The sequence below is a fragment of the Etheostoma spectabile genome, unplaced genomic scaffold (assembly GCF_008692095.1).
Source record: "Etheostoma spectabile isolate EspeVRDwgs_2016 unplaced genomic scaffold, UIUC_Espe_1.0 scaffold00007352, whole genome shotgun sequence".
In the NCBI taxonomy this organism is placed as follows: domain Eukaryota; kingdom Metazoa; phylum Chordata; class Actinopteri; order Perciformes; family Percidae; genus Etheostoma; species Etheostoma spectabile.
Window position 1 is genome coordinate 10295 of NW_022603481.1, and position 24706 is coordinate 35000.

Genomic DNA, 24706 nt, shown 5'->3' on the forward strand with positions numbered 1-24706 from the left:
ATCATAAGGCTTTAACAAATAACTAAACTATTGACACATTTTCACTTCCATTTTGAAAGTAGAAACCAGACTCAACTGTTTCGTTTAATGCCAGTAAAAAGTAGTATGACATTTGAAACCATGCTAAGTGAAACATACAAAACGCCATGCTGTGTGTATACAAACAGATCTAAGTTGTAAACATACATGCATGAACATAGAGCTCTAAAATACATATACACTGTTCATGTTCATGAGTCTTGCACACCGGCTGAAACTAGGGCCGCCAGTCTGTTTCTTGTGTCATTCCCAGAGGTTTCATTGTCTGCCATGTCTTCACGGGGAGGTTGGGCGTCATCTATTAAAATGTCTTCATCTGGGACCAGTGTGTCACCATTGTCCATGCACACATTGTGCAAAAAGGCACATGAAGCAATTACCTGGGGTGCAAACGGGGGCTTAACCTCCAAAGCTTTGAAAAGTGTTGACCTCCATCTGGTCTTCATCATGCCAAACGCTCTTTCAATTATGCTGCGCCCCCTTGACTGATAGTAATTGAATCGCTGCTGTACTTGTCCTTGCACTGGCTCCTTGAATGGGGTGATGAGGCAAATCGGAGTTTCCAAACAGGGATACCCACCATCACCCAGAAGGATGTAGCCCGTTGGGAGATACCGTCTTGTGGTATAAAAACTGCTGTTTTTCATTATTCGTGTGTCATGGACAGACCCCGGATACCCCACAAAAATGTCCAGAAACCTGCCATTTGATTTACATATTGCCTGCATGTTGACTGAGTAAAAGCCTTTGTAATTCAAGTAGTCTAATCTGTGACGCTGTGGTGGTTTTATCCGTATGTGGCTGATTGCTCCAACCACATTGTGGAATGCAGGGGTTCCTGAAATGTTGACAAATCCCAGACCAGCTGCAGGCAGGTCCGCTGTTTGAGGGAAGTAGATTGCTCTCCTTAGATTGTCCCATATGTTCTGGGCCACTCTGTGGATGATGCAGTGAACTGTAGCCTTTGGTACATTGAAGACACGGGCCACCACTCGATAGGAGAGTCCATGTGCCAGCCAATAGGTGTATATGAGTACTTCAAGCTCAATACCCCAGCCGTGGTCCTGCTCCCTTTGCAAAAGCCTCTGCACGCTGTGCATCGCTCCTCTGGTGAGGCGGAAATCCTGCCTCAGCTCAGTCCCAACATTGAACCACATGCGCAGTATGGGCATGTTGTGGTTTATGGCACAGTATGTTGTTGGAGCACCAGTCTGGAAAAGAAAAACCGTTCCACCCCCCCCCCCCCTCCCCCCTCCATAAACATGTTGTGACTATAGTTGCTCAAAGCACATAGCAGAAAGAAAAAAAATCGACAAAATAACGTCTGACATTCCCCACAATAAAGCTCAAAGCTCGCTAGTGGCTACTTCTTCCCCCCAAAATAAAAAACAGATCGTCTCCCCCCGAAGATCAAAGCACTGGCTGGACCGGTACATAACATCGCCTAAATAATACTTAAGGTATTATAAGGTAAGGGCCAAGGGGTAGGGGTAAGACAAAGGATTTGGATTCAGCCTATCTCCATCAGAGAGAATACCGACTACTGGACCTACCTGATCATCTTCCAACCTACCACCCTATTCACCTCAGATTTGAAGAGACCCACCATGGGGCGGGTACATATCTGCAGACAGAGGGAGGGATGGATCTCTCTCTCTCTCTCTCTCTCTCTCTCTCTCTCTCTCTCTCTTCCACCTCCTCTAGACAGAGGTATGAATTGCTCTCTCCCTTCCTATCTCTTCTGGAATGAGGGATGCTCTCTTCTTTCTCTCCCCTTCCCTCTATTTCCCTTAAACGGAGGTTTGAGTTAAAAGGTCTCTTTCGTCACCTCCTTTTATCAGTGGTATGGTTTTCCACTCTGAAGGCTATCCCTTTAAGGGATACCCTGAGGGTTAACGCTTTAGTGGATTGGAAAGTGGATTGGATTCTATTGGCTTCTCTCATCTATTGGCTTCTCTCAAAGTGTTCATAAACCGACTCACCGTTTTGACCACACCCTCGATCTTGTTCTGGTGTATGGTGTTGAAATTGAACATTTAATAGTGTTCCCACAGAATCCCTTCCTATCTGACCACTGTTTGATAACTTTTGAGTTTATACTGCTGAACTACATGCCATTAGGTAAAACCTCCTATACAAGATGTCTATCTGATAGTGCTGGAGCTAAATTTAAGGATGCGATTCCGTTAGCATTTAATTCATTACCAAGTCCCAAAGTAACGGAGGACTCCTATGCTATTAGTCCCTCCCAAATCGATCATTTTGTTGATAGTGCAGCAGGCCCGCTGCGAACGACACTCGACTCTGTTGCCCATCTAAAAAAGAAGATAATAAAACAAAGACGTTAGCTCCATGGTATAACACTGAAACTCGCAAATTAAAGCAAATATCGCGGAAACTTGAGAAGATCTGGCGCTCCACCAAACTGGAAAATTCTCGTTTAACCTGGCAAGATAGTCTTAAACGTATAGGAAGGCCCTCCGTAATGCCAGAGCAGCGTACTACTCGTCATTGATAGAGGAAAATAGGAACAACCCCAGGTTTCTTTTCAGTACTGTAGCCAGGCTAACAGAAGGTCACAGCTCTACTGAGCCAAGTATTCCCAGAGCTCTTAGTAGTAACGACTTTATGAGGTTCTTCAATGATAACATTATAACTATTAGAAGCAAAATTCACCAAGACCTGCCTTTAACTGGCTTATCTCTAAACTCAGGAACCCTAGAAACAGCTGTAAAACCAGATACATGTTTAGACTGCATTGCTTCACTTGATCTTTATCAATTTAATTCCATTATTTCTTCATCTAAGCCATCAACCTGCCTCTTGGATCCCATCCTGACTAGGCTTCATCTAAACCATCAACCTGCCTCTTAGACCCCATCCCGACTAGGCTTCATCTAAACCATGGGTCTCAAACTCGCGGCCCGGGGGCCAATTGCGGCCCGCGGGATGATATTTTGTGGCCCCCTACTTGACATCAAAGTTAAGTGTTAGTGCGGCCCGCACGTTCTGAAACTTTTTGTCATTGCGCTTGTCACTTATGGGCTACCGTAGTAGTCTCCTGACAGCGGCGTAACGGTTGTCAAGCTAGCTAAGTACTTTTTGCGGCAAATGCCTGAGGTTTGACAATGTGATGTCTGTTGTTGTGAAATTCACCAACCATATCAGATCTAGGGGCTTAAAGCACCGGCAGTTCCGCGCCCTGTTTGGAGGAAATAGTTGGTTTTTTTTGGAATACTTGATGCGGCCCAGCCAAACCCAGACTCTACTTCCAGCGGCCCCCAAGTAAATTGAGTTTGAGACCCCTGATCTAAACCATCAACCTGCCTCTTAGACCCCATCCCGACTAGGCTACTTAAAGAAGTTTTACCATTAGTCAACACTTCTCTACTAGATATAACCAATTTGTCTTTATTAACAGGCTATGTACCACAGCACTTTAAAGTTGCTGTAGTTAAACCTCTTCTGAAAAAGCCAAACCCTGATCCAGATGTTTTAGCCAACTATAGACCTATATCCAACCTTGATCCAGATGTTTTAGCCAACTATAGACCTATATCCAACCTTGATCCAGATGTTTTAGCCAACTATAGACCTATATCCATCCTTGATCCAGATGTTTTAGCCAACTATAGACCTATATCCAACCTTGATCCAGATGTTTTAGCCAACTATAGACCTATATCCAACCTTGATCCAGATGTTTTAGCCAACTATAGACCTATATCCATCCTTGATCCATATGTTTTAGCCAACTATAGACCTATATCCAACCTTGATCCAGATGTTTTAGCCAACTATAGACCTATATCCAACCTTGATCCAGATGTTTTAGCCAACTATAGACCTATATCCGACCTTGATCCAGATGTTTTAGCCAACTATAGACCTATATCCAACCTTCCATTTCTCTCTAAGATTCTTGAGAAAGCAGTCGCCAAACAGCTGTGTGACTTTCTGCATAGCAACGACTTATTTGAGGATTTTCAGTCAGGATTTAGAGTTCATCATAGTACAGAGACGGCACTTGTGAAAGTTACTAATGACCTCCTAATTGCATCAGACGAAGGACTTATCTCTGTACTTGTGTTATTAGATCTAAGCGCTGCATTTGATACCATTGACCATTATATCTTATTACAGAGATTGGAACATTTAATTGGCATTAAAGGGACCACTCTAAGCTGGTTTAAGTCTTATTTATCAGATCGATCTCAGTTCGTTCATGTTAATGATGAATCCTCTGTGCACGCCAAGGTTAGTCATGGAGTCCACAAGGATCTGTGCTCGGTCCACTCCTGTTCACTTATATATGCTTCCTTTAGGCAATATTATCAGGAAGCACTCCATAAACTTTCATTGTTATGCAGATGATACTCAGTTATATGTCGATCAAGCCGGATGAAACTAATCAGTTAGCTAAACTTCAAACGTGCCTTCAGGATATTAAAACCTGGATGACCTGTAATTTTCTAATGTTAAACTCAGATAAAACGGAAGTCATTGCTCTGGGACCCAAGCACCTCCGTGACGCATTATCCAAAGATATAGTTACTCTGGATGGCATTACCTGGCCTCCAGCACCACCCTGGCCTCCAGCACCACCCTGGCCTCCAGCATCACCCTGGCCTCCAGCATCACCCTGGCCTCCAGCACCACCCTGGCCTCCAGCACCACCCTGGCCTCCAGCACCACTGTGACGAATCTTGGAGTTATCTTTGATCAGGACATGTCCTTTAATTCCCACTTAAAGCAAATTTCAAGGATCGCCTTTTTTCACCTACGTAATATTGCAAAAATCAGGAATATCCTGTCTAAAAATGATGCAGAAAAACTAGTCCATGCATTTGTTACTTCTAGGCTGGATTACTGCAATTCTCTGTTATCAGGCTGCTCGGAAAAATCCATAAAGACTCTACAGCTGATCCAGAATGCTGCGGCACGTGTTCTGACAGGAACCAGGAAAAGAGACCACATCTCTCCTGTTTTAGCTTCTCTGCATTGGCTTCCTGTAAAATCTAGAATAGAATTTAAAATCCTTCTTCTCACCTACAAAGCTCTTCATGGTCAGGCTCCATCTTATCTTAAAGAGCTCATAGTACCTTACAACCCTGCGAGAGCACTACGCTCCCAGAATGCAGGGTTACTGGTGGTTCCTAGAGTCTCTAAAAGTAGAACGGGAGCCAGAGCGTTCAGCTATCAGGCTCCTCTCCTGTGGAACCAGGTTCCGGTCTGGGTCCAGGGACCAGAGCGTTCAGCTATCAGGCTCCTCTCCTGTGGAACCAGGTTCCGGTCTGGGTCCAGGGACCAGAGCGTTCAGCTATCAGGCTCCTCTCCTGTGGAACCAGGTTCCGGTCTGGGTCCAGGGACCAGAGCGTTCAGCTATCAGGCTCCCTTTCCTGTGGAACCAGGTTCCGGTCTGGGTCCAGGGACCAGAGCGTTCAGCTATCAGGCTCCTCTCCTGTGGAACCAGGTTCCAGTTTGGGTCCGGGAGGCAGACACGTCTCCACATTTAAGAGTAGGCTTAAGACTTTCCTATTTGATAAAGCTTATAGGTAGGGCATAGAATCAAATATTGTTAGGGAGTAGTAGTTAGTCACATAGTTTTCAGATTTATCTATCATATAATCAAGAATATAATAGAACTAAAGGGAGACTTGGCATACAGCCCGATCCGGTTGGGAGAGTTCTAGCTGATGTGATCCGGTTGGGGGGAGTTCTAGCCCGGCCGGGCTGGAGCTCTCTTTACCTCGTCTCTCTTGGTTTTGCTGTAATAGTTTTAGACAGCTGGGGACTTATTTTGATACACTGATCTCCTCTCTCCTCTATCTTTCCATCTTTTCATTTATGTGCATCCATGTCCCAGAAATGCCTGTTACTAACCTAGTTACTAACCTAGTTACTAACCTAGTTACTATCCTAGTTACTAACCTAGTTACTAACCTAGTTACTAACCTAGTTACTAACCTAGCTCTGGGGAGTCCTTATGTTCTTTTTTTTCCCCAGCATGTTCCCTCGGATCAGAGAAGCTCCAAAATCATGGAAGCAGCTGTCGCAATTCTCCTGCTACACGTTCTGCGGTACCAGGTTCATCTGCTACACTGCAGTGCCCTGCTACGTCCTGCAACATCCTGCAGCGTCCTGCTACGTCCTGCTACGTCCTGCTACGTCCTGCTACATCCTGCTACGTCCTGCAACGTCCTGCTACGTCCTGCTACGTCCTGCAACGTCCTGCTACGTCCTGCTACGTCCTGCTACGTCCTGCAACGTCCTGCTACGTCCTGCAACGTCCTGCAACGTCCTTCTACGTCCTGCTGTGTCCTGCTACGTCCTGCTACGTCCTGCTGTGCCTTCTAATGCCGCACAGCGTCCTGCTATGCCATGAACTACTACAAAGAACTGCTACAAACTACTAACTTTCTATTTTTGTTATTGCCACTCTTCATTAACCCCAACCGGCCCGTCAGACACCGTCTACCAAGTTTTTCCTCTCCACTGTGGCCCTGTTGCTGCTCTGGAGGAAACTACTAGAACTGTTGGGTCCTTGTAAATTCTGGAGTGTGGTCTAGACCTGGTCTATCTGTAAAGGGTCTTGAGATAACTCTTGTTATGAATTGATACTATAAATAAAATTAAATTGAAATTGAAAGTGAATGCGACTGCCCGAGCCTACCTTTAGTCTCCATTCAATTGCGTAGTCATCGGACGCGTGGGAGGCTAATGGGATCCGAACACACCTAACCCTAACCCCCTGACCCTAACCCCTGACCCTTACCTCGTTACCCCGTTACCTTGTGTACTAAGTCAATGTGCTTTATCTGTTGTCAGGTCGTTGTCATGGCGCGAGCCGGTCTCTGAGTCTCTCCCTTGTAGTTTTGTTCCTGGGGTTTTTAGATATTCCTTTTGCTAGTTTTACCTTCTTACTTCAGGACAGTTTTTTTTTTGTAGCTTAATTTAATCAACCTTTGAAATTCATGTTGCTTCCTTGTTTAAACTTTGCTTTTTTGGGTCCAAGCCTTCAAAATCCTGACAGGGAAACAGCTATTTCATATATTTTTTTACCTGTATCGTTTATTTCATATCCTTCTTTAATATATTTATGTCTGTGTGTTCACCAACCACCAAATGCTACTTAGTTGGTACTTCCTCACAGTGTACATGTTAACACCATCTTCCTTCTAGCTTTTACACTGATGGGTATAGATGAAGAGTGCTCTTTTTAAATGAATCTTTGTGTTTAATTTGCAGCAGTGGAGATCATCAGTCTTGTTTCCTGTTGTCATTCCTTCAGTCGACAGAAACATGAATAATGAAACCATACATCAGTCTGTTTCAGACATGCTAGAAATTACAATCTTAACCCAGACTTGCTGAAGCTGATTGGATCTGTGCTGTAAACACAACGGTAGTCTTTAAAAATACTCACGTAAACATTTAAAAACATCTGTGCAATAGTAGGTTGTAAACACATTGGCAGACCTTATTATATCCATAAAGTATATTTTAAAAGACGGGTGAAAGTCCCAGCAGGCGGCGCGCCAAGGCAGCCTCCTATATCCCAGTGCAATGATCGGCCTCTAGAGGGCCTGTATTATCTAAGTATTATTAATTATTCAACGAGAGTATTGTCTGTCCTACTTACTGTTACACTGAGACGAAGCAAAGATTAAAGAGGAAACTAGAAGTAGATCATTTGTAGCTTTCTGCTGTTATGAATCTATCTTTAATCTTCCTTGAAGTGGTGTGCATGAACTGAAATATGCTGTTGAATGATGTTCATGTATGGCCATCAGTAATCAGATTACTGCCTTTCCATCCTACTGCCATTTTGGACTGATTGTCTCAATTTTTAAACTGAAAATTCTGTTCAGCAATCTGGAAAAACATCCCTGTTGATACAAAATGAAAAAGTCAGTGCAGTATTATAAAAAGTGTAAAGGCAGTTTCAGGATGAAAAAAGAGTAATCTCATTACTAACCAGGTGTGTGTGTGTGCTTGCTGCCCTGCTCGTTACACACTGCTGGGATCCTTTTACATCACTATTAGACACTTACATTTAAAAACAACGTGTGGGGGTGCATCTGGCTCACATGCTTCACACAGACCTGATCTGATCCGTCGGTCTGAACCCTAAAACCAGACTCAAGAAGACCACATTCAGGCGTCCAAATCAGATCAGGTCTTAAAAGTAAATTGTCCTAAACTGGACAGTTAGTTCCAGTTTCAACACAGTTTGTGGTATCCTTGACAACTGGTAGACGTGGTTACTCCGACACTTTGACCCGGAAAACAACCCGACCCATGAACTTGTCCCGGTCGTCGTCGTTACGCAGGTTGGTTCCCTCGAGTTTACACTCCACCGTCTGCTCCACGTTCAGGTCTTCTCTGGAGAGCAGCAACTGCACGGCAACCAGCGGCTGCACGTAGTCCGCCTGGGGGGGAGAGTTTTGTGAAACTACATTTCTAAATATTATTAACTTATTACCTTTACCGACCACACATCTTTACTCACATGAGCTTTGTTTCCGTAGTACGGGAAGAACATTTTATCCAGACGAGCATCTGATGGGTAGAACTGCATCCGTAAGGGACTGGCTCTCTTCACAAAGAAATACACAGGGTTTCCTTATTTGTGTATATAATAGGTAGTGTGTGTGTGTGTGTGTGTGTGTGTGTGTGTGTGTGTTTGTGTGTGTGTGTTTGTGTGTGTGTGTGTGTGTGTGTGTTTTACCTTGGCAGTACAGTTTATGTAGGGGTCTCCTTGTGGTTTCAGTCCGATGACCTGCAAACAGTTTTATTCATTAAACTAAAGTATTATTTCTTATATTATTGTTCTATTAATATTTTTATAATTTGTATGTTGAGAATTCACTGAAATAAAATCAGAATCTCTCTGAACGCAATACTTGTTAAATTAGATTAACCTCTGCAGATATACTCTGTGTGTGTGTGTGTGTGTTGGGGGGAAGGTAACCTGCACGTCACATTATGTGATATTTAGCTTTGGCTAAATACAATATTTAGCCAAGAAATTACCCTACGCTTTTGACTGCTTTTTTCTAGAAAACTAATCAAACTAGAAGACCGGTCCAACTAGGAGACCACTCCGACCAGAAGACCAGTCCAACCAGAAGACCAGTCCAACTAGAAGACCAGTCCAACTAGAAGACCAGTCCGACCAGAAGACCAGTCCAACTAGAAGACCAGTCCAACTAGAAGACCAGTCCAACTAGAAGACCAGTCCAACTAGAAGACCAGTCCGACTAGCAAAAATAATCAAACGGAAATAGATGTCAGAAACATGCCGGAGCAAACCACTGATGTGGGTGTTTTTGTGCTCCACATGTTTCTATACCCTGTGTGATGAATTGTGCTCCGTGTGTTTCTAGAGGCCGTGTGTGATGAATTGTGCTCCACATGTTTCTATAGGCCGTGTGATGAAATGTGCTCCACATGTTTCTATAGGCCGTGTGATCAATTGTGCTCCACATGTTTCTATAGGCCGTGTGATGAATTGTGCTCCACATGTTTCTATACCCTGTGTGATGAATTGTGCTCCACATGTTTCTATACCCTGTGTGATGAATTGTGCTCCACATGTTTCTATACCCTGTGTGATGAATTGTGCTCCACATGTTTCTATAGGCCGTGTGATGAAATGTGCTCCACATGTTTCTATAGGCCGTGTGATGAATGTGCTCTGTGTGTTTCTATAGGCCGTGTGTTGAAATGTGCTCCACATTTTCTATAGGCCGTGTGATGAAATGTCCTCCGTGTGTTTCTATAGGCCGTGTGATGAAATGTGCTCCACATGTTTCTATACCCTGTGTGATGAAATGTGCTCCACATGTTTCTATACCCTGTGTGATGAAATGTGCTCCGTGTGTTTCTATAGGCCGTCCAACGACATGTGCGCCGCAAGTTTCCAACTTTTATTTAAAAGAGTTAAGACTTCCATGTTCCTCTTCACTTTCTTGTACATTAACAACGGAGCCAGAAAGACTTCCTGTTGCTGTCATTAGTGCTGCGTTGGTTTCTCATAGACAGACATCCTGATGGATGGACTTAACCATCATAACAGTGCTTCACTGACCCGGTTCATCTTGATGATGATGCACGGTTTCCCCTCAGCAAATCCAAAGCTGGAGTCGCGCAGCCCGGAGCACTGACTCAGCATACTGCGCTTAAACTGACAAACCTTCTTGATTGGCTCCTCGTCCTGTTCAGTGTATTCACCCACCAAACACAAGTCGTTCCGCTCCTGGATAGTGTCATTGTAACCTGCAGAGAAAAACATTCAAAATGTGGTGTCTGATGAGAGAAATTGGCGTCCTCTCAAACTAAAGACTAGTATATACGTTAATTCTAGGAGGGAACCAATCAGCATGTCAGCTGTGGAGAGGCTATCCCCCCCGCTGGATGTCCACAGGTAGATTCAGTGTGATAGAGTCATCTTAAAGAGTTCATTACCATGTCAGAATGATGATTGTGATACATTGAATCTCTTAGTTTGTTTTCTTGGTTACATAAACATATAATCACTCTTATCTACCTGACCCGTCTACCTGCTCACCTGTAGCCGCCCGTTTACCTGCCTGGTTACATAAACATATGATCACTCTCATCAGGAAATGTCTGTAGGACATCACAAAAAACTGTTTTGTGTCAAATGACTGATGGACTTTGTAAATGGTTGATTCTCCCTGTTCTCATGTCTTCTCCCCTGCTTTCCTCAAACCGTCCACTAGATGTCCTGAGACTCTGTCCTGAGATCATTCCTGTCCCCCCCCTCCCCACACACACACCTATGCAACGTTCAGCCCTGACAACACATTAAACATGTGTTGAAACTCAACACCCTGCTGTCTTTTTAGATGGAGTTCAACCAGAAAACCAAGACTCTGATTGGCTCCAGATCCACCTTCCTCATCCTTGCTGAACATGTCAACACCATCAAATACCAACTCCGTGCTTCCTGCCTCCATGGTGGTTCAACATGCTCACGCTCACTTCCCCTAACCACTTGCCCGCTGCCATTTTAAGTGTTGTTCCAATTGTCTGACAAACTGAAGTAGACTTGATGAGATGGACCCTCCGATGGCTGAGGAGACAAGTGAACAACGATGGACACTCCAGAGGTGGATTGCACCCACAATCCATTGCAATTATGCATTTTGAACAAGACCAGCCATCCATGGTTGGGTGGCCGGGATGTACAACCACTAAAAGTACTGTTGCTGACCACCAAAGAAGGAAATGAATGAACTTTATAGTTTCCTCGTTGTTAGCTTAATTTACTTCGACATGTAATATAACTAATGTCATTTAATATTTAACTTATTTTGTGTTGCGCCTTTCATACATGAATACTTTACAAAATGAGAAATGCATGTTATAAGCAGACAGAATACACAAAACAGGGATAGAACGTGATAACAGTAAAATGGATAAAACAATTTACTTGATTATTTATGAGCCTTCAACTTGCAGTCAATCAGGATTGTTTCTGCTAAAAGTAAAGAAAGGCAGGTGTGTTCCCATCTACCTGCTGACCTGTAGCCACCCGTCTACCTGACCGTCTACCTGATCACCTGTAGCCACCCGTCTACCTGCTCACCTGTAGCCACCTGTCTACCTGATCACCTGTAGCCACCCGTCTACCTGCTCACCTGTAGCCACCTGTCTACCTGATCACCTGTAGCCACCCGTCTACCTGCTCCCCTGTAGCCACCCGTCTACCTGACGTCTACCTGCTCACCTGTAGCCACCCGTCTACCTGATCACCTGTAGCCACCCGTCTACCTGATCACCTGTAGCCACCCGTCTACCTGACTGTGTACCTGGTCACCTGTAGCCACCCGTCTACCTGACCGTCTACCTGATAACCTGTAGCCACCCGTCTACCTGCCTGTCTACCGGCTCACCTGTAGTTGCGCATCTACCTGCCTGTCTACCGGCTCACCTGTAGTTGCGCGTCTACCTGCTCACCTGTAGCCACCCGTCTACCTGACCATCTACCTGACCGTCTACCTGCTCACCTGTAGCCACCCGTCTACCTGCCTGTCTACCGGCTCACCTGTAGTTGCGCGTCTACCTGCTCACTTGTAGCCGCCCGTTTACCTGCCTGTCTACCGGCTCACCTGTAACCGCCCGTCTGACTTTTCCATTTCTAAACTGATGCTTGACAATCTCAGAATGGAAACCTGATGCCCTCCATGTTTGACACGTGATTTGTGTGTTAGTGTTGTTCTAATCCTGCAGAAAGGTTTCTCTTAGGGTCAGGATATCTTAGGGTCAGGGTCTGGGTCTCTTCAGTGTCTCTCAGGGTCAGGGTCTCTCAGGACAGGTTTGTACTCACGCTGCAGGAGCTCGTGCAGGTTTTGAATGTACTGGTTGTAGTTCATCGGGTCACTGCGGTTGAAGGAGATTTCAGCAGCATGCGGACGAATCACCAAACCTGCACAAAACAAATGGATCTCTAAGGAATAATCAGAGAAGCCCTAATAAAGCTGAGAAGTTAAAAACACATCAAAGAGATTATTAAGAGATGTATGAATGGTTGATGAGGCAGCAGCATGGATTCAGTGTTTAACGTGTTTTTCTGATCCAGCCGTTGGCTCTTTGTTTTCAGCAGACTGTCCATGTTTGGGATTGGTCATACGTTGCACAGGGTTGACTTAAGATATGTTCCAAATGAACATTTTTCAAAGTCTCCAGTTTTCTACAACTTTACTCTATTGTCCCTTTGATCACTAGTTGAACATTGATAGATCTTCTTGCAGGAAAAATCCTCTGTTCTGCTCTTCACACCACGGTGACCGGGGGTAATATCATGTCCTGTAGTTGGAACTAGCCATTATGGAGTTAATGCATCTGGGTGTGACAGCAGTTGTTAGTGAAGCCAGATTCATCCCTCCTCATCTGCGAATCCGATATCGGGTTGCAGGGGCAGCAGCTCCAGCAGGGGACCCAAAACTTCCTTTTCCCAAGCCACATTAACCAGCTCCGACTGGGTGATGCGTTCCCAGGCCAGGTTGGAGATATGTGTGCCAGTTGTCCACCTAGTCCTGAGTCTGCCTCAATGCCTGTCCCAGCTGGACGTCCCTCCACCTAGTCCTGGGTCTTACCCAAGACCTCCTCCCAGCTGGACGTTCCTGGACCACCTCCCTAGGGGGGGCGCCCAGGAGGCATCCTTACCAGATGCCCGAACCACCTCAACTGGCTCCTTTCAACGTGAAGGAGCAGCGGCTCTACTCCGAGCTCCTCTCGGAGGACTGAGCTTCTTATACTGTTAACTAATTAATTTAATGCCGACAATTTTTTAATGCGCGTTAACACAGTATTTATTATTTCTTTATTATTGTAAAAGTTTGTTGCTCACAGGCTTTGTAAATACTGCAAAGTTGAATTTTCTAATCACCGGAGTACTTCCAGTCTGAAATATCACCTGACAGTTGATACCAGCCAATCATTCAACGACACACACACAGTGGGCGGGGCTTTGGCAGGCTACGTTAGATGCAGCGTGGGGGGGTAGAGATAAAAAAAGGCAAGAGACGCTAACAAATGCCATAGCAACGTGGATAGCTACAGACTGCAGGCCCATTAGGGTGGTGGAGGACATCGGTCTGGTGGAGGACATCGGTCTGGTGGAGGACATCGGTCTGAGAATTGCAACAATGACGGCAGAGCATTATACTGATGAAAAGTGGGCGCTGCATTCACGTGCTCTGACTAATGAAAACAGAGGACAGACGTTATGCTGAGACATGCGCGAGACACTTTATTGAAGTTACACAGCAGTTGAATGTGTCAAATAAAGTCCCCGCAGTTAGGACAGATAGGACAAATAGATACAAAATCTGATCGCTGCTGCGAGACTTCTGCCTTCTGATCATGTCCCCTGCTTTGTGTCTCCAGCATTCTGTCCCAGTGTCTCTGCTGTACAGTGCGTTGGACAGTGTCCCTCAGTGTCTCTGCTTAACAGCGTATTTGACAGTGTCCTTGCATAAGAAGGAGTCGCTTATGCAACACGTTCCAACCAGATGAATCCATCTCTGGACATGATAAATACATTATGTTTAAATTGAGATGGAACTAAATATTTTACTTAACTGCTGCTTTATAAACTAAATGCTGGGAAGTTTTTGCAGAACAAATGTTACGGCACTTTGTTCATATGGCAGAACATTTTTTAAAAAATTGCACTATATACACTACTTTTGAATTTATTTAATTTTGCAATTAATCGTGATTAATCAGGGAAATAATGCAATTAATCGCAATTAAAACTTTTAATCGCTGCCCAGCTCTATTAAATGTATTTTTAATCGTGTGACCTGCTAAATAATCATCAAAGATTTACTGGGACTGTTGTTTCTTATTCTGCTGAGAGACGGACCTCTGTTGGTCCTCACCTGTCCAGGTGTCCTCACTGTCCAGGTGTCTTCACCTGGACACATTCTTCCTCACTGTCCAGGTGTCCTCACTGTCCAGGTGTCCTCACTGTCCAGGTGTCCTCACTGTCCTCATGTCGTCAACTGTCCTGGTGTCCTCACCTGTCCAGGTATCCTCACTGTGTTGTTTTAAGACATCTGACCTTGTTTTCATGATTTATAAAACAGTGTCTTGAGTAATTTCACTTCATGTTTTTAATTTAAGGCCAAATGATCCAATCACCCAGTGGAGCTACAAGGATAAACCTGTTTTAAATAATAGTAATAATAATTATAATATATATATATATATATATATATATATATATATATATATATATATAGGTGTTATAATGATGAAGTTATGAAAGCGTTGACCCGTCCTCACCTGGATTGGCCACCCGGTCCTGATAGCGCGGGACATTGTCATCCAGCGTCTGTAACATGACCCACATGGTGAGAGAGAACATCCCCGCCAGAAACCCGTAGAAGACCAGGTAGAAGAGGAGGATCAGGCCTGGGGGGGTAAACAAAACCTTATTCAAACACACAGAGCACAGAGAGACAGGTACAGCTCCTCTGTTATCATCCCTGCAGTAGACAGACAGGTAGAGAGATAAATAACATCCCAGAGTCCGGTCTAGACCTGCTCTTTATGAAAGACCTGGGAGATAAATAACATCCCAGAGTCCGGTCTAGACCTGCTCTTTATGAAAGACCTGGGAGATAAATAACATCCCAGAGTCTGGTCTAGACCTGCTCTTTATGAAAGACCTGGGAGATAAATAACATCCCAAAGTCTGGTCTAGACCTGCTCTTTATGAAAGACCTGGGAGATAAATAACATCCCAGAGTCCGGTCTAGACCTGCTCTTTATGGAAGACCTGGGAGATAAATAACATCCCAGAGTCCTGGTCTAGACCTGCTCTTTATGAAAGACCTGGGAGATAAATAACATCCCAGAGTCCTGGTCTAGACCTGCTCTTTATGAAAGACCTGGGAGATAAATAACATCCCAGAGTCTGGTCTAGACCTGCTCTTTATGGAAAGACCTGGAGAGACAGAGAGGGAGAGGGAGAGGTAGAAAGAGACAGAGAGGGAGAGAGAGAATATGAAGAGTGAGTCTCAGATGAACTCAGAAGCTAAATTTAGACTCAGTGATTTTTTCTTAGATGCTGCAGGGGGTTATGGGTGTTTAAAATGTGCTGAATTAGGCTGTTTGTGTGTGTGTGTGTGTGTGTGTGTGTGTGTGTGTGTGTGTGTGTGTGTGTGTGTGTGTGTGTTGTGTCACATGACATCTCTCAGTCCATACCAAGAATACTCTAAAGAAGATGATATGATACACACATGCAGCTCCATCTGTCTTAGAGAAACAGCCTTCACAGCCTCCCCCCCCCCCCCCCCCCCCCCAACCCTCCACAGTAAGCTGACAAAAAGCTTTTATATTCTCTTGAAATATATCAATATATTCTCACTCTAACAGGTTCTGCTTGTCGCCCCCCCCCCCCCCCCCCCAGGTAGATCCAATCTGAATCTGAGGTCGAGGTGAATGGGTTTATCGTAGAACACAGGACTTTGAAGCCAGGGAGCGAAGTTCATGTTTGAGGGGAAAAAAGAATACTTTCCCAAGGAAATGCGTTCTCCTTGGGAGTGTTTTAATCTTTTCCTGATAGAACTCGCCAAAGAGAGGTGGTCTAAACTTAACTGTGGTCACCACATAATACTCGCGTGTTTTCGTGTAAAGCATAATGTCCCACTGCTCTGTACCCAGCTAAAAGTCACCAATTCTCTGTTAAACAACAACTACTAATACGATGGAGCACCATGCGGAGCACCATGCGGAGCACCTTGCGGAGCACCATGCGGAGCCTCATGCGGAGCACCATGCGGAGCACCATGCGGAGCCTCAAGCGGAGCACCATGCGGAGCACCATGCGGAGCACCATGCGGAGCCCCAAGCGGAGCACCATGCGGAGCACCATGCGGAGCCTCAAGCGGAGCACCATGCGGAGCACCTTGCGGAGCACCATGCGGAGCACCTTGCGGAGCACCTTGCGGAGCACCATGCGGAGCCTCATGCGGAGCACCTTGCGGAGCACCTTGCGGAGCACCTTGCGGAGCACCTTGCGGAGCCTCAAGCGGAGCACCTTGCGGAGCACCTTGCGGAGCACCATGCGGAGCACCATGCGGAGCACCATGCGGAGCACCTTGCGGAGCACCATGCGGAGCCTCATGCGGAGCACCATGCGGAGCACCATGCGGAGCACCTTGCGGAGCACCATGCGGAGCCTCATGCGGAGCACCATGCGGAGCACCATGCGGAGCACCATGCGGAGCCTCAAGCGTAGCACCTTGCGGAGCACTTTGCGGAGCACCATGCGGAGCACCATGCGGAGCCTCAAGCGGAGCACTTTGCGGAGCACCATGCGGAGCACCATGCGGAGCCTCAAGCGGAGCACTTTGCGGAGCACCATGCGGAGCCTCATGCGGAGCACCATGCGGAGCCTCATGCGGAGCACAATGCGGAGCCTCATGCGGAGCACCATGCGGAGCCTCATGCGGAGCACATGCGGAGCCTCATGCGGAGCACCATGCGGAGCCTCATGCGGAGCACCATGCGGAGCACCATGCGGAGCCTCATGCGGAGCACAATGCGGAGCTTTATGCGGTGCACTGTGCGGAGTTGAATGCTCTGAAGATAATAGATATGTTTTTTAGGAAGAATGCAACCTTTTCCGCCCCCATCACCCTGGGTGACTCCACAGTTATCATTGTGGAGTCCTTCCTTGTCCATCGTCTCTCGGGTTAGGGTCATAATCTCAAAGCCCGGCCATCATTGAGTCCATCGTCAGCTGCTCAATCACCATCTGGTAGAGAGCAGTGTATCACCCGCTCTGCTGAAAGGTGATTGGCTGCAGTTTGGCATCTCTCCAGGACCTGTACCCCTCCAGGACCTGTACCCTCCAAGACGCTGCGGTTCGCAGGAGAGATTGTAGCCGATCCATCTCACCCCGTCACAAAGTGTATAAACCCCCACCCACCACCCCCCTCCACCAGGACCAAAACCTCGCGCCATAAAAACATCAGCAGTCATTAACAAGGCCCCAGGGCCCCACTAGGACCGACTCTTAACCCTCCCCCATCCAGAGTCACTACACCTCGCATTAACCTTCATCATGGACCATACATCTGCACATTGCACTTACTATTCATCTTTGCACATATGCATATTTTATGAATCCGTGTGTGTGCGTGTATGTTGAGAAATGGATAGAAACAGATTGTGTTTAGATGACATTGTTGGTATTATTCCCTGCCGTCTTTTAACAAACCTCTCACATGTTATATATTATAAATAGATATTGTCTAAGCGAGACAGGCAGACAGACAGAGACAGGCTCACCCCAGCTGCTGGCGGTACGGCCAATGAACTCTCCGGTCCTCGGGTTGTAGATACAATCCTTCCAGGATTCCTTTGGCTCTTCCTTATTGTTTTCCTCCCACTTCTCTGCTTTCCTCTCCTCACTTTGATTCTGTTTGTCCTCCAGCTTCATGTCTTCCTTCACATCCCCTTTGTGCTCCTGGTTCTGCTCCTGGTTCTGCTCCTGGTTCTGTTCCTGCAGGCTGGACGACATGGTGCGAGCTCAGTGTCGGGCTATTTAAGACAGAGGAGCAGCGGGCTGACAGCTGGTTAGACCTCACCGTGCAGGAGAGAGAGAGAGAGAGAGAGAGGGAGAAGGAGAGGGAGAGACAGAGAGAGAGACAGGGAGAGGGAGAAGGAGAGACGTAGAGAGAGAGAGAGGGAGAAGGAGAGACGTAGAGAGAGAGAGAGGGAGAAGGAGAGACGTAGAGAGAGAGAGAGGGAGAAGGAGAGACGTAGAGAGAGAGAGGGAGAAGGAGAGAGAGGGACAGAGAGAGAGAGAGATACACAGAGCGAGGTGCATGCGCAGTACAGAGCCCGGAGGAGATGTGAAACTTACACACATAATATAATATACCTCACACATAATGTAATATACCTCACACGTAATGTAATATACCTCACACATAATATAATATACCTCACACATAATATAATATACCTCACACGTAATGTAATATACCTCACACATAATATAATATACCTCACACATAATATAATATACCTCACACATAATGTAATATACCTCACACATAATGTAATATACCTCACACGTAATATAATATACCTCACACATAATATAATATTACACACATTATATACACACACATAATATACACACACATAATATACACACACATAATATAATATACCTTGCACACAAGGTGCTTCTAAATAAAAATCTTAAGGATAAAATGACTTTAAAACAGAAATGGCTGTTCTAAAATCATTTCACATCAAACTGAACCTGAAATTATGTAATCACACCACAGGGTAGACACGTGATTGGACAAGAGCAGGGTGATGTCACAGAGACACGGGGGGGTGGGGGTGGGAGGCATGTGAGGAGGAGGAGGGGGAAGGAGAGGAAGGTTGCTCACATAGTTAAATGACCGGGAAGTAATTAAGTGGCTTTTTGAACTGAAGAAGTGATGAGGAAAATCTTTCTTTTGTCCTCATATTATATATTCTATATTATTAATATATCATGGAAATGGATAATCATCCAAAATAATGGGAAATTCTAGTGTTACAGCAGTCATGCCGGCAGCCGTCCATGTGAGCCTTGCAACCCATCTAATATTGATGAAGATACTTCATGGCACTGTTGGAGTGGTTCAGTGAACTGGTTAGAGGATGTGTCTACAGAACTGTGACTGAACGGACCCCCCAGTGACCCTGATTCTCTGCAGCCTTGTGATGCATGTCCAGCTGGACCGTCAACCAGTTCCCAGTCAGAGTCCGGGTCAACGTGTCCTCTTTGCCTGGGTTCCCGTCTGCGGTCTGGCCGACTCCTACCCGTGTTACTGGGTCCTGTTGTTTGGTCACAGTTTGTGTTACCTGAGTTCTTTCTGCATTCTAGTTTTGTTTTTCTATTTCAAGCCTTGTTTATGTTTTCATGCTTCAATTTCCTGTTTTCCTTTGATGTCTCTGTTTCTCCTGTGCCATGTCTTTTTTTACTTCCTACTTTGTGTGTTTTCCTGCCGTTTGGGATTATGGGCCCTGCCCTGATGCTGTCACCCGTCCCTCGTCCCTAGTCCCTCATTACCTTGTGTATTTAGTCGGTGGGCTTTCTTTGTCAGCTGTGCCAATCGTTGTCATTGTGTTGTCCTTTCCTGTGATAATCCCTGTGTCTCTCCCTTTGTAGTTTGACTCCTTGTTTTATTCTGAGTGATTTGGATTTTTGTTTGAATATTCCTTTTGCTGTAGCTAAAAGCTCACTGTAAACCTCTAAAACCTTCACACTGCCTCCTGGTCTGAGCCTCCTACCCCTGGCCTCCTCGTCTGCCTTCTGGCTCACCAGTCAGATAAGAGAACTGAGATTAAGTGACAGTCATCTGCAGATCTGTGCTGCATGTTACATTAATATGTTGAGGAAGCCATTTCACCATATTAAGACACAACACAATTCCTGTCCTGGAGGGGGGGGGGGGGGGGGCAGTGATTCTGTCAGCTGAACTACAGTGGAAGTAAATATTGTCTGTCTGTTATGACATGGCTCCTTCACCCTGGAAAACTCCTTCAAAAGAGAGACTCCAGCCCCCATCCCTTTTAAACCTTAGGGACCACTATCTACACAGGTTCAGGGTTTGTTCTGGGTCCCGGATCTTAGAAACCTTAGAGAGGGAAAACGTTGGAGAGCAAAGATTGTGGAGTACCTGAGCAAAAGGAAAAGAACGGAGAAATGCACAAATGATGATGTTGTGTTGTTTGAAAACATGTGAAGAAAAGTGTTCAACAATGGAAACTAATTGTTAGAGTGTATTAAATGTAAATGTTGTGTTCTCTCTCTCTCTGTTATCTTCTCTCTTGTCTCCACTAAACTATTACTCAAGTATTTCTGATTCCAGACTCTGTCAGCCCTGGTCCTCAGTGTGTGAACAGGACTTTGACCAGCAGGATGCAGAGGTGGTCTGTTGGCTGTGGGGCTCCTTCAGTCCTCCAGGGGGCGCTGTATGAAGAAGTGGAGGCTCCAATGAGATCACAGATCCATCACATCCATCTACTGGAAAGCCTTGTGTTATCATTGGAGTGTTGGTCTTCCTGCTGACTCCTGTGGGCGATCACTGCCTGTTGCTTTGGCTGAAAGGTACGGACACACACCTGTCAATACTTGAAGAGAGGACTCTGGGTCTCTGGGTCTGGGTCTCAGGGTCTCTCCAGGCCAGCGGGGGGCAGAAGCCAGACAGACAGAAAATTGAGCGGGGTGTTCCTGCAGCTCCAGTTGAGCTTCAGGTTTCTTTGTTGGCTTTTGAGAATGAGACAATGATTGGGTTTATGGATTAGTGACGTACATAACGCCCCAGCCGTCTGTCTCCCTTTGGCTGGATGCTGGGCAGGTAAACTCACCTGTGGGCATGCCGTAGGGAAGGTGGACTCACCTGTGGGCATGCCGTAAGGAAGGTGGACTCACCTGTGGACATGCCGTAGGGAAGGTGGACTCACCTGTGGACATGCCGTAGGGAAGGTGGACTCACCTGTGGACATGCCGTAGGGAAGGTGGACTCACCTGTGGGCATGCCGTAGGGAAGGTGGACTCACCTGTGGACATGCCGTAGGGAAGGTGGACTCACCTGTGGGCATGCCGTAGGGATTCACAGGGACAACTGACAACAGGGTTTGAGGAGAGAGATCTTCTAAATAAAGGCTTTCAGTTCGGTGCAGTGGACCTGTGTTGAACTTTTGCGTTTCCAAACAGCACCTTCGTTGAATATGTAAGCAAGCAGACATTTTTCTGCCATAGTGTAGTATGCTGAAAAATAATATAATCTATTAATTCATTAATTAATTACGTTACAGTAACGTAATTTCTTGACTTGCCCCCTGGGTACCTCCCTAGAGAGAGAGAGGGGGGGGGGGTGGATGGTTCTTTTCTGCTGAAAAATATAAACAAGAAATTCTTTTAATTCAATTTGCCTCAATAGAACAAAAACATGTTGTCAAAGCAGTTTACACACGATTCAAAAACACATATACATGCATATTAAATATTAATACACAAGTCAGGCAGATTCTAATAGCTGAAAATCATAATCTCTCTCCTCTCTTTCTCTCTATCCCTCGCTCTCTCCCTCTCTCTCTCATTTGCTCTCTCTCTACCTGTCTCTCTCCCTCTCTTTCTCTCTCTCTGTCTCTCTCTGTCTTTCTCTATCCCCCTCTCTGCTGTGAGAGAGAGGGGGGGGGGAATCAGAGCGGTAGGATGCTGTCAGGTTGCCGTGGTTTCAGCCTCTCTCTTCTTGTCGCCGGAGATGTGTTTGTGTGCTGCTGAAGGGTGTGTGTGTGTGTGTGTGTGTGTGTGTGTGTGTGTGTGTGTGTGTGTGTGTGTGTGTGTGTGTGAGAGTGAGCTGTGATTCCTACAGCTGTGAGGATATCTGACAGAAGGAAGAGAGGAGAAGAGAGGGACGAGGAGAGGAGGGAGGAAAGGAAGAGAGGGAGGACGGAGGTGTCGGAGGGTGGATGTGGATTAACGTTGCCGCAGCGACTCATCGTTTCCTGTGTGCTGCAGAGGACGACAGGAAGATTCATCTCTCCATCTTCATTTCTGCACAGCTGACGGAGGGAAGGACGGGGACCAGAAGGAGGAAGGAGACACTGAAGGACACAGTAAAGGAAGGATGGAGGGAGGCAGTGCTCGCTGATCCTCCGGTAAGCCTTCATCCTGCTTCCTTCATTTGGCCGTTGTCTTTCTCTGCTGGTGAGATTCTTCCTCTTTTCGTCTGCGCTGACAGTGTCAATAAAGTCTGTTCAAAACCCACTGGGCACATCCTTCACACCCTGTTTGGATTTCCAACAGTGAAAGTGTCTCATTCCAACATGGCTGCCATCTTGGATCAGGCCTGGGAACAAAGTTATATTTAATTTAAAATCAAAAAGCCCAGACAGCTCTAAAGAAACGGGACGATGAACATCGTTCATCATCTTCATCGTCTTCGTCATCTTCATCGTCTTCATCGTCTTCGTCATCTTCATCGTCTTCATCGTCTTCATCATCTTCATCACCTTCATTGTCTTTATCATCTTCATCGTCTTCATCATCTTCATCATCTTCATCATCTTCATCGTCTTCGTCATCTTCATCGTCTTCATCGTCTTCATCATCTTCATCACCTTCATTGTCTTCATCATCTTCATTGTCTTCATCATCTTCATCATCTTCATTGTCTTCGTCATCTTCATCATCTTCATCGTCTTCGTCATCGTTCACCATCTTCATCATTTGCATCTTTGTTCATCTTCGTTCATCATACAGGACTCCATTCAAGGTCCCCCACTGGAGCCCCATACAGTCCCTGACAGAAGTCTTGTCTCTTGTCTCTTTAGTAGAAACAGCTGCTATTAACCTGACTCTAATGAATCAGCTGGTGTAAGAAATATCTCGTATGAAAAGATAAAACCTCCAAACGATGTTTAACGCTCTGAAATAAATTAGTTTCACTGAAAAAAGATTTATTATTTAAACAAGACAGAAATTTACTGCAAATACTAAAATATGTCAGCAAATTAAATAGTGGTGCTGTGAGATCCAGATGTAATATCTAGTAGGACTTCCATGAGCTAGGAGGACTGGACCCATGTGGTTTGGCGAGGATCCAGACCATGTGTTGATGAAGTCATCAGGACTAGCTAGGAAAGCTCCCAGAGTTCATCAGTACTCTTTGGTCTGGTCTTCCATGCTTCCTCTTCCATCCTACCCCACATCTGCTCCATGATGTTCACGTCTGGTGACTGGGCCGGCCAATCCTGGACCATCTGGATCTTCTTCTCCTGGAGGAACTTTGAAGTGGAGATGGAAGTATGCGATGGAGCACCATCCTGCTGCAGAATTTGGCCTCTTTTATGGTTGGGAAGATAAGAGGTAGCTAAGATGTCTTGGTATTTGAGACTATTGATGTTGCCTTCCCCCCTGCAGATCTCTCGCACACCCCCATACTGGATGGAACCCCAGACCAGGATTTTCCCGCCACCAAACTTCACTGTTTTCTGGGTGAATCTTGGATCCGTGCGGTCTCCAGTAGGTCTCCTGTGGTGTAATTCAACAGAAGATTCATCTGAAAAATCCACTTTCTTCCACTTCTCCAGCGTCCATCCTGTTAGCAGGCTGTGGACCTGTTATCAGGCTGTGGACCTGTTAGCAGGCTGTGGACCCGTTAGCAGGCTGTGGACCTGTTAGCAGGCTGTGGACCCGTTAGCAGGCTGTGACCCGAGGCTGTGGACCTGTTAGCAGGCTGTGGACCCGTTAGCAGGCTGTGGACCCGTTAGCAGGCTGTGGACCCGTTAGCAGGCTGTGGACCTGTTAGCAGGCTGTGGACCCGTTAGCAGGCTGTGGACCCGTTAGCAGGCTGTGGGCCCGTTAGCAGGCTGTGGACCCGTTAGCAGGCTGTGGACCCGTTAGCAGGCTGTGGGCCTGTTAGCAGGCTGTGGACCGTTAGCAGGCTGTGGACCCGTTAGCAGGCTGTGGACCCGTTAGCAGGCTGTGGACCCGTTAGCAGGCTGTGGACCCGTTAGCAGGCTGTGGACCTGTTAGCAGGCTGTGGACCCGTTAGCAGGCTGTGGACCCGTTAGCAGGCTGTGGACCCGTTAGCAGGCTGTGGACCCGTTAGCAGGCTGTGGACCCGTTAGCAGGCTGTGGGCCGTTAGCAGGCTGTGGACCCGTTAGCAGGCTGTGGACCCGTTAGCAGGCTGTGGACCCGTTAGCAGGCTGTGGGCCCGTTAGCAGGCTGTGGGCCTGTTAGCAGGCTGTGGACCCGTTAGCAGGCTGTGGGCCTGTTAGCAGGCTGTGGACCCGTTAGCAGGCTGTGGACCTGTTAGCAGGCTGTGGACCTGTTAGCAGGCTGTGGGCCTGTTAGCAGGCTGTGGACCCGTTAGCAGGCTGTGGACCCGTTAGCAGGCTGTGGACCTCGGCACATGCCACACGGTTTTTCAGTTGTCTTTTGTTTAGTGCCGGCTTCTGGGCCCTGATTCGACCATGGAGGCCATTTGGAGACAGAATCCCACAAACTGTTGTGGTTGACACAGGGACTTCAGGGGACCAGGTCTGGTGGAGCTCTGCTGCAGTAGAAAATGGGCTGGCCTTGGATTTTGGAGCCAACAA

At 46.4% G+C, this 24706-nt stretch overlaps 3 protein-coding genes across 3 annotated transcripts in view; 1 reads left to right on the forward strand and 2 right to left on the reverse strand.

Annotated features, from left to right (window-relative positions):
* Positions 1-230: 230 nt before the first annotated feature.
* On the reverse strand, positions 231-1211 carry LOC116678422 (putative nuclease HARBI1). Its single transcript, XM_032508351.1, has one exon. The coding sequence runs from the start codon at positions 1209-1211 to the stop codon at positions 231-233; it is 981 nt and encodes a 326-aa protein (XP_032364242.1).
* Positions 1212-7264: 6053 nt separating this feature from the next.
* LOC116678424 (sodium/potassium-transporting ATPase subunit beta-3) lies at positions 7265-18225 on the reverse strand. The gene is made up of 7 exons (XM_032508353.1): positions 17878-18225; positions 14863-14991; positions 12398-12496; positions 10133-10320; positions 8771-8821; positions 8552-8638; positions 7265-8471 (listed from the first exon to the last, which is right to left on the reverse strand). The coding sequence occupies exons 1-7, from the start codon at positions 18107-18109 to the stop codon at positions 8304-8306; spliced, it is 954 nt and encodes a 317-aa protein (XP_032364244.1). The 5' UTR covers positions 18110-18225; the 3' UTR covers positions 7265-8303.
* Positions 18226-21736: 3511 nt separating this feature from the next.
* The window catches only part of nyap2a (neuronal tyrosine-phosphorylated phosphoinositide-3-kinase adaptor 2a), a 35997-nt gene continuing 33027 nt past the window's right edge, over positions 21737-24706 (forward strand). Inside the window, 1 exon segment of the mRNA XM_032508352.1 lies at positions 21737-22260. The gene's annotated coding sequence lies outside the window, so the exon portion shown is untranslated.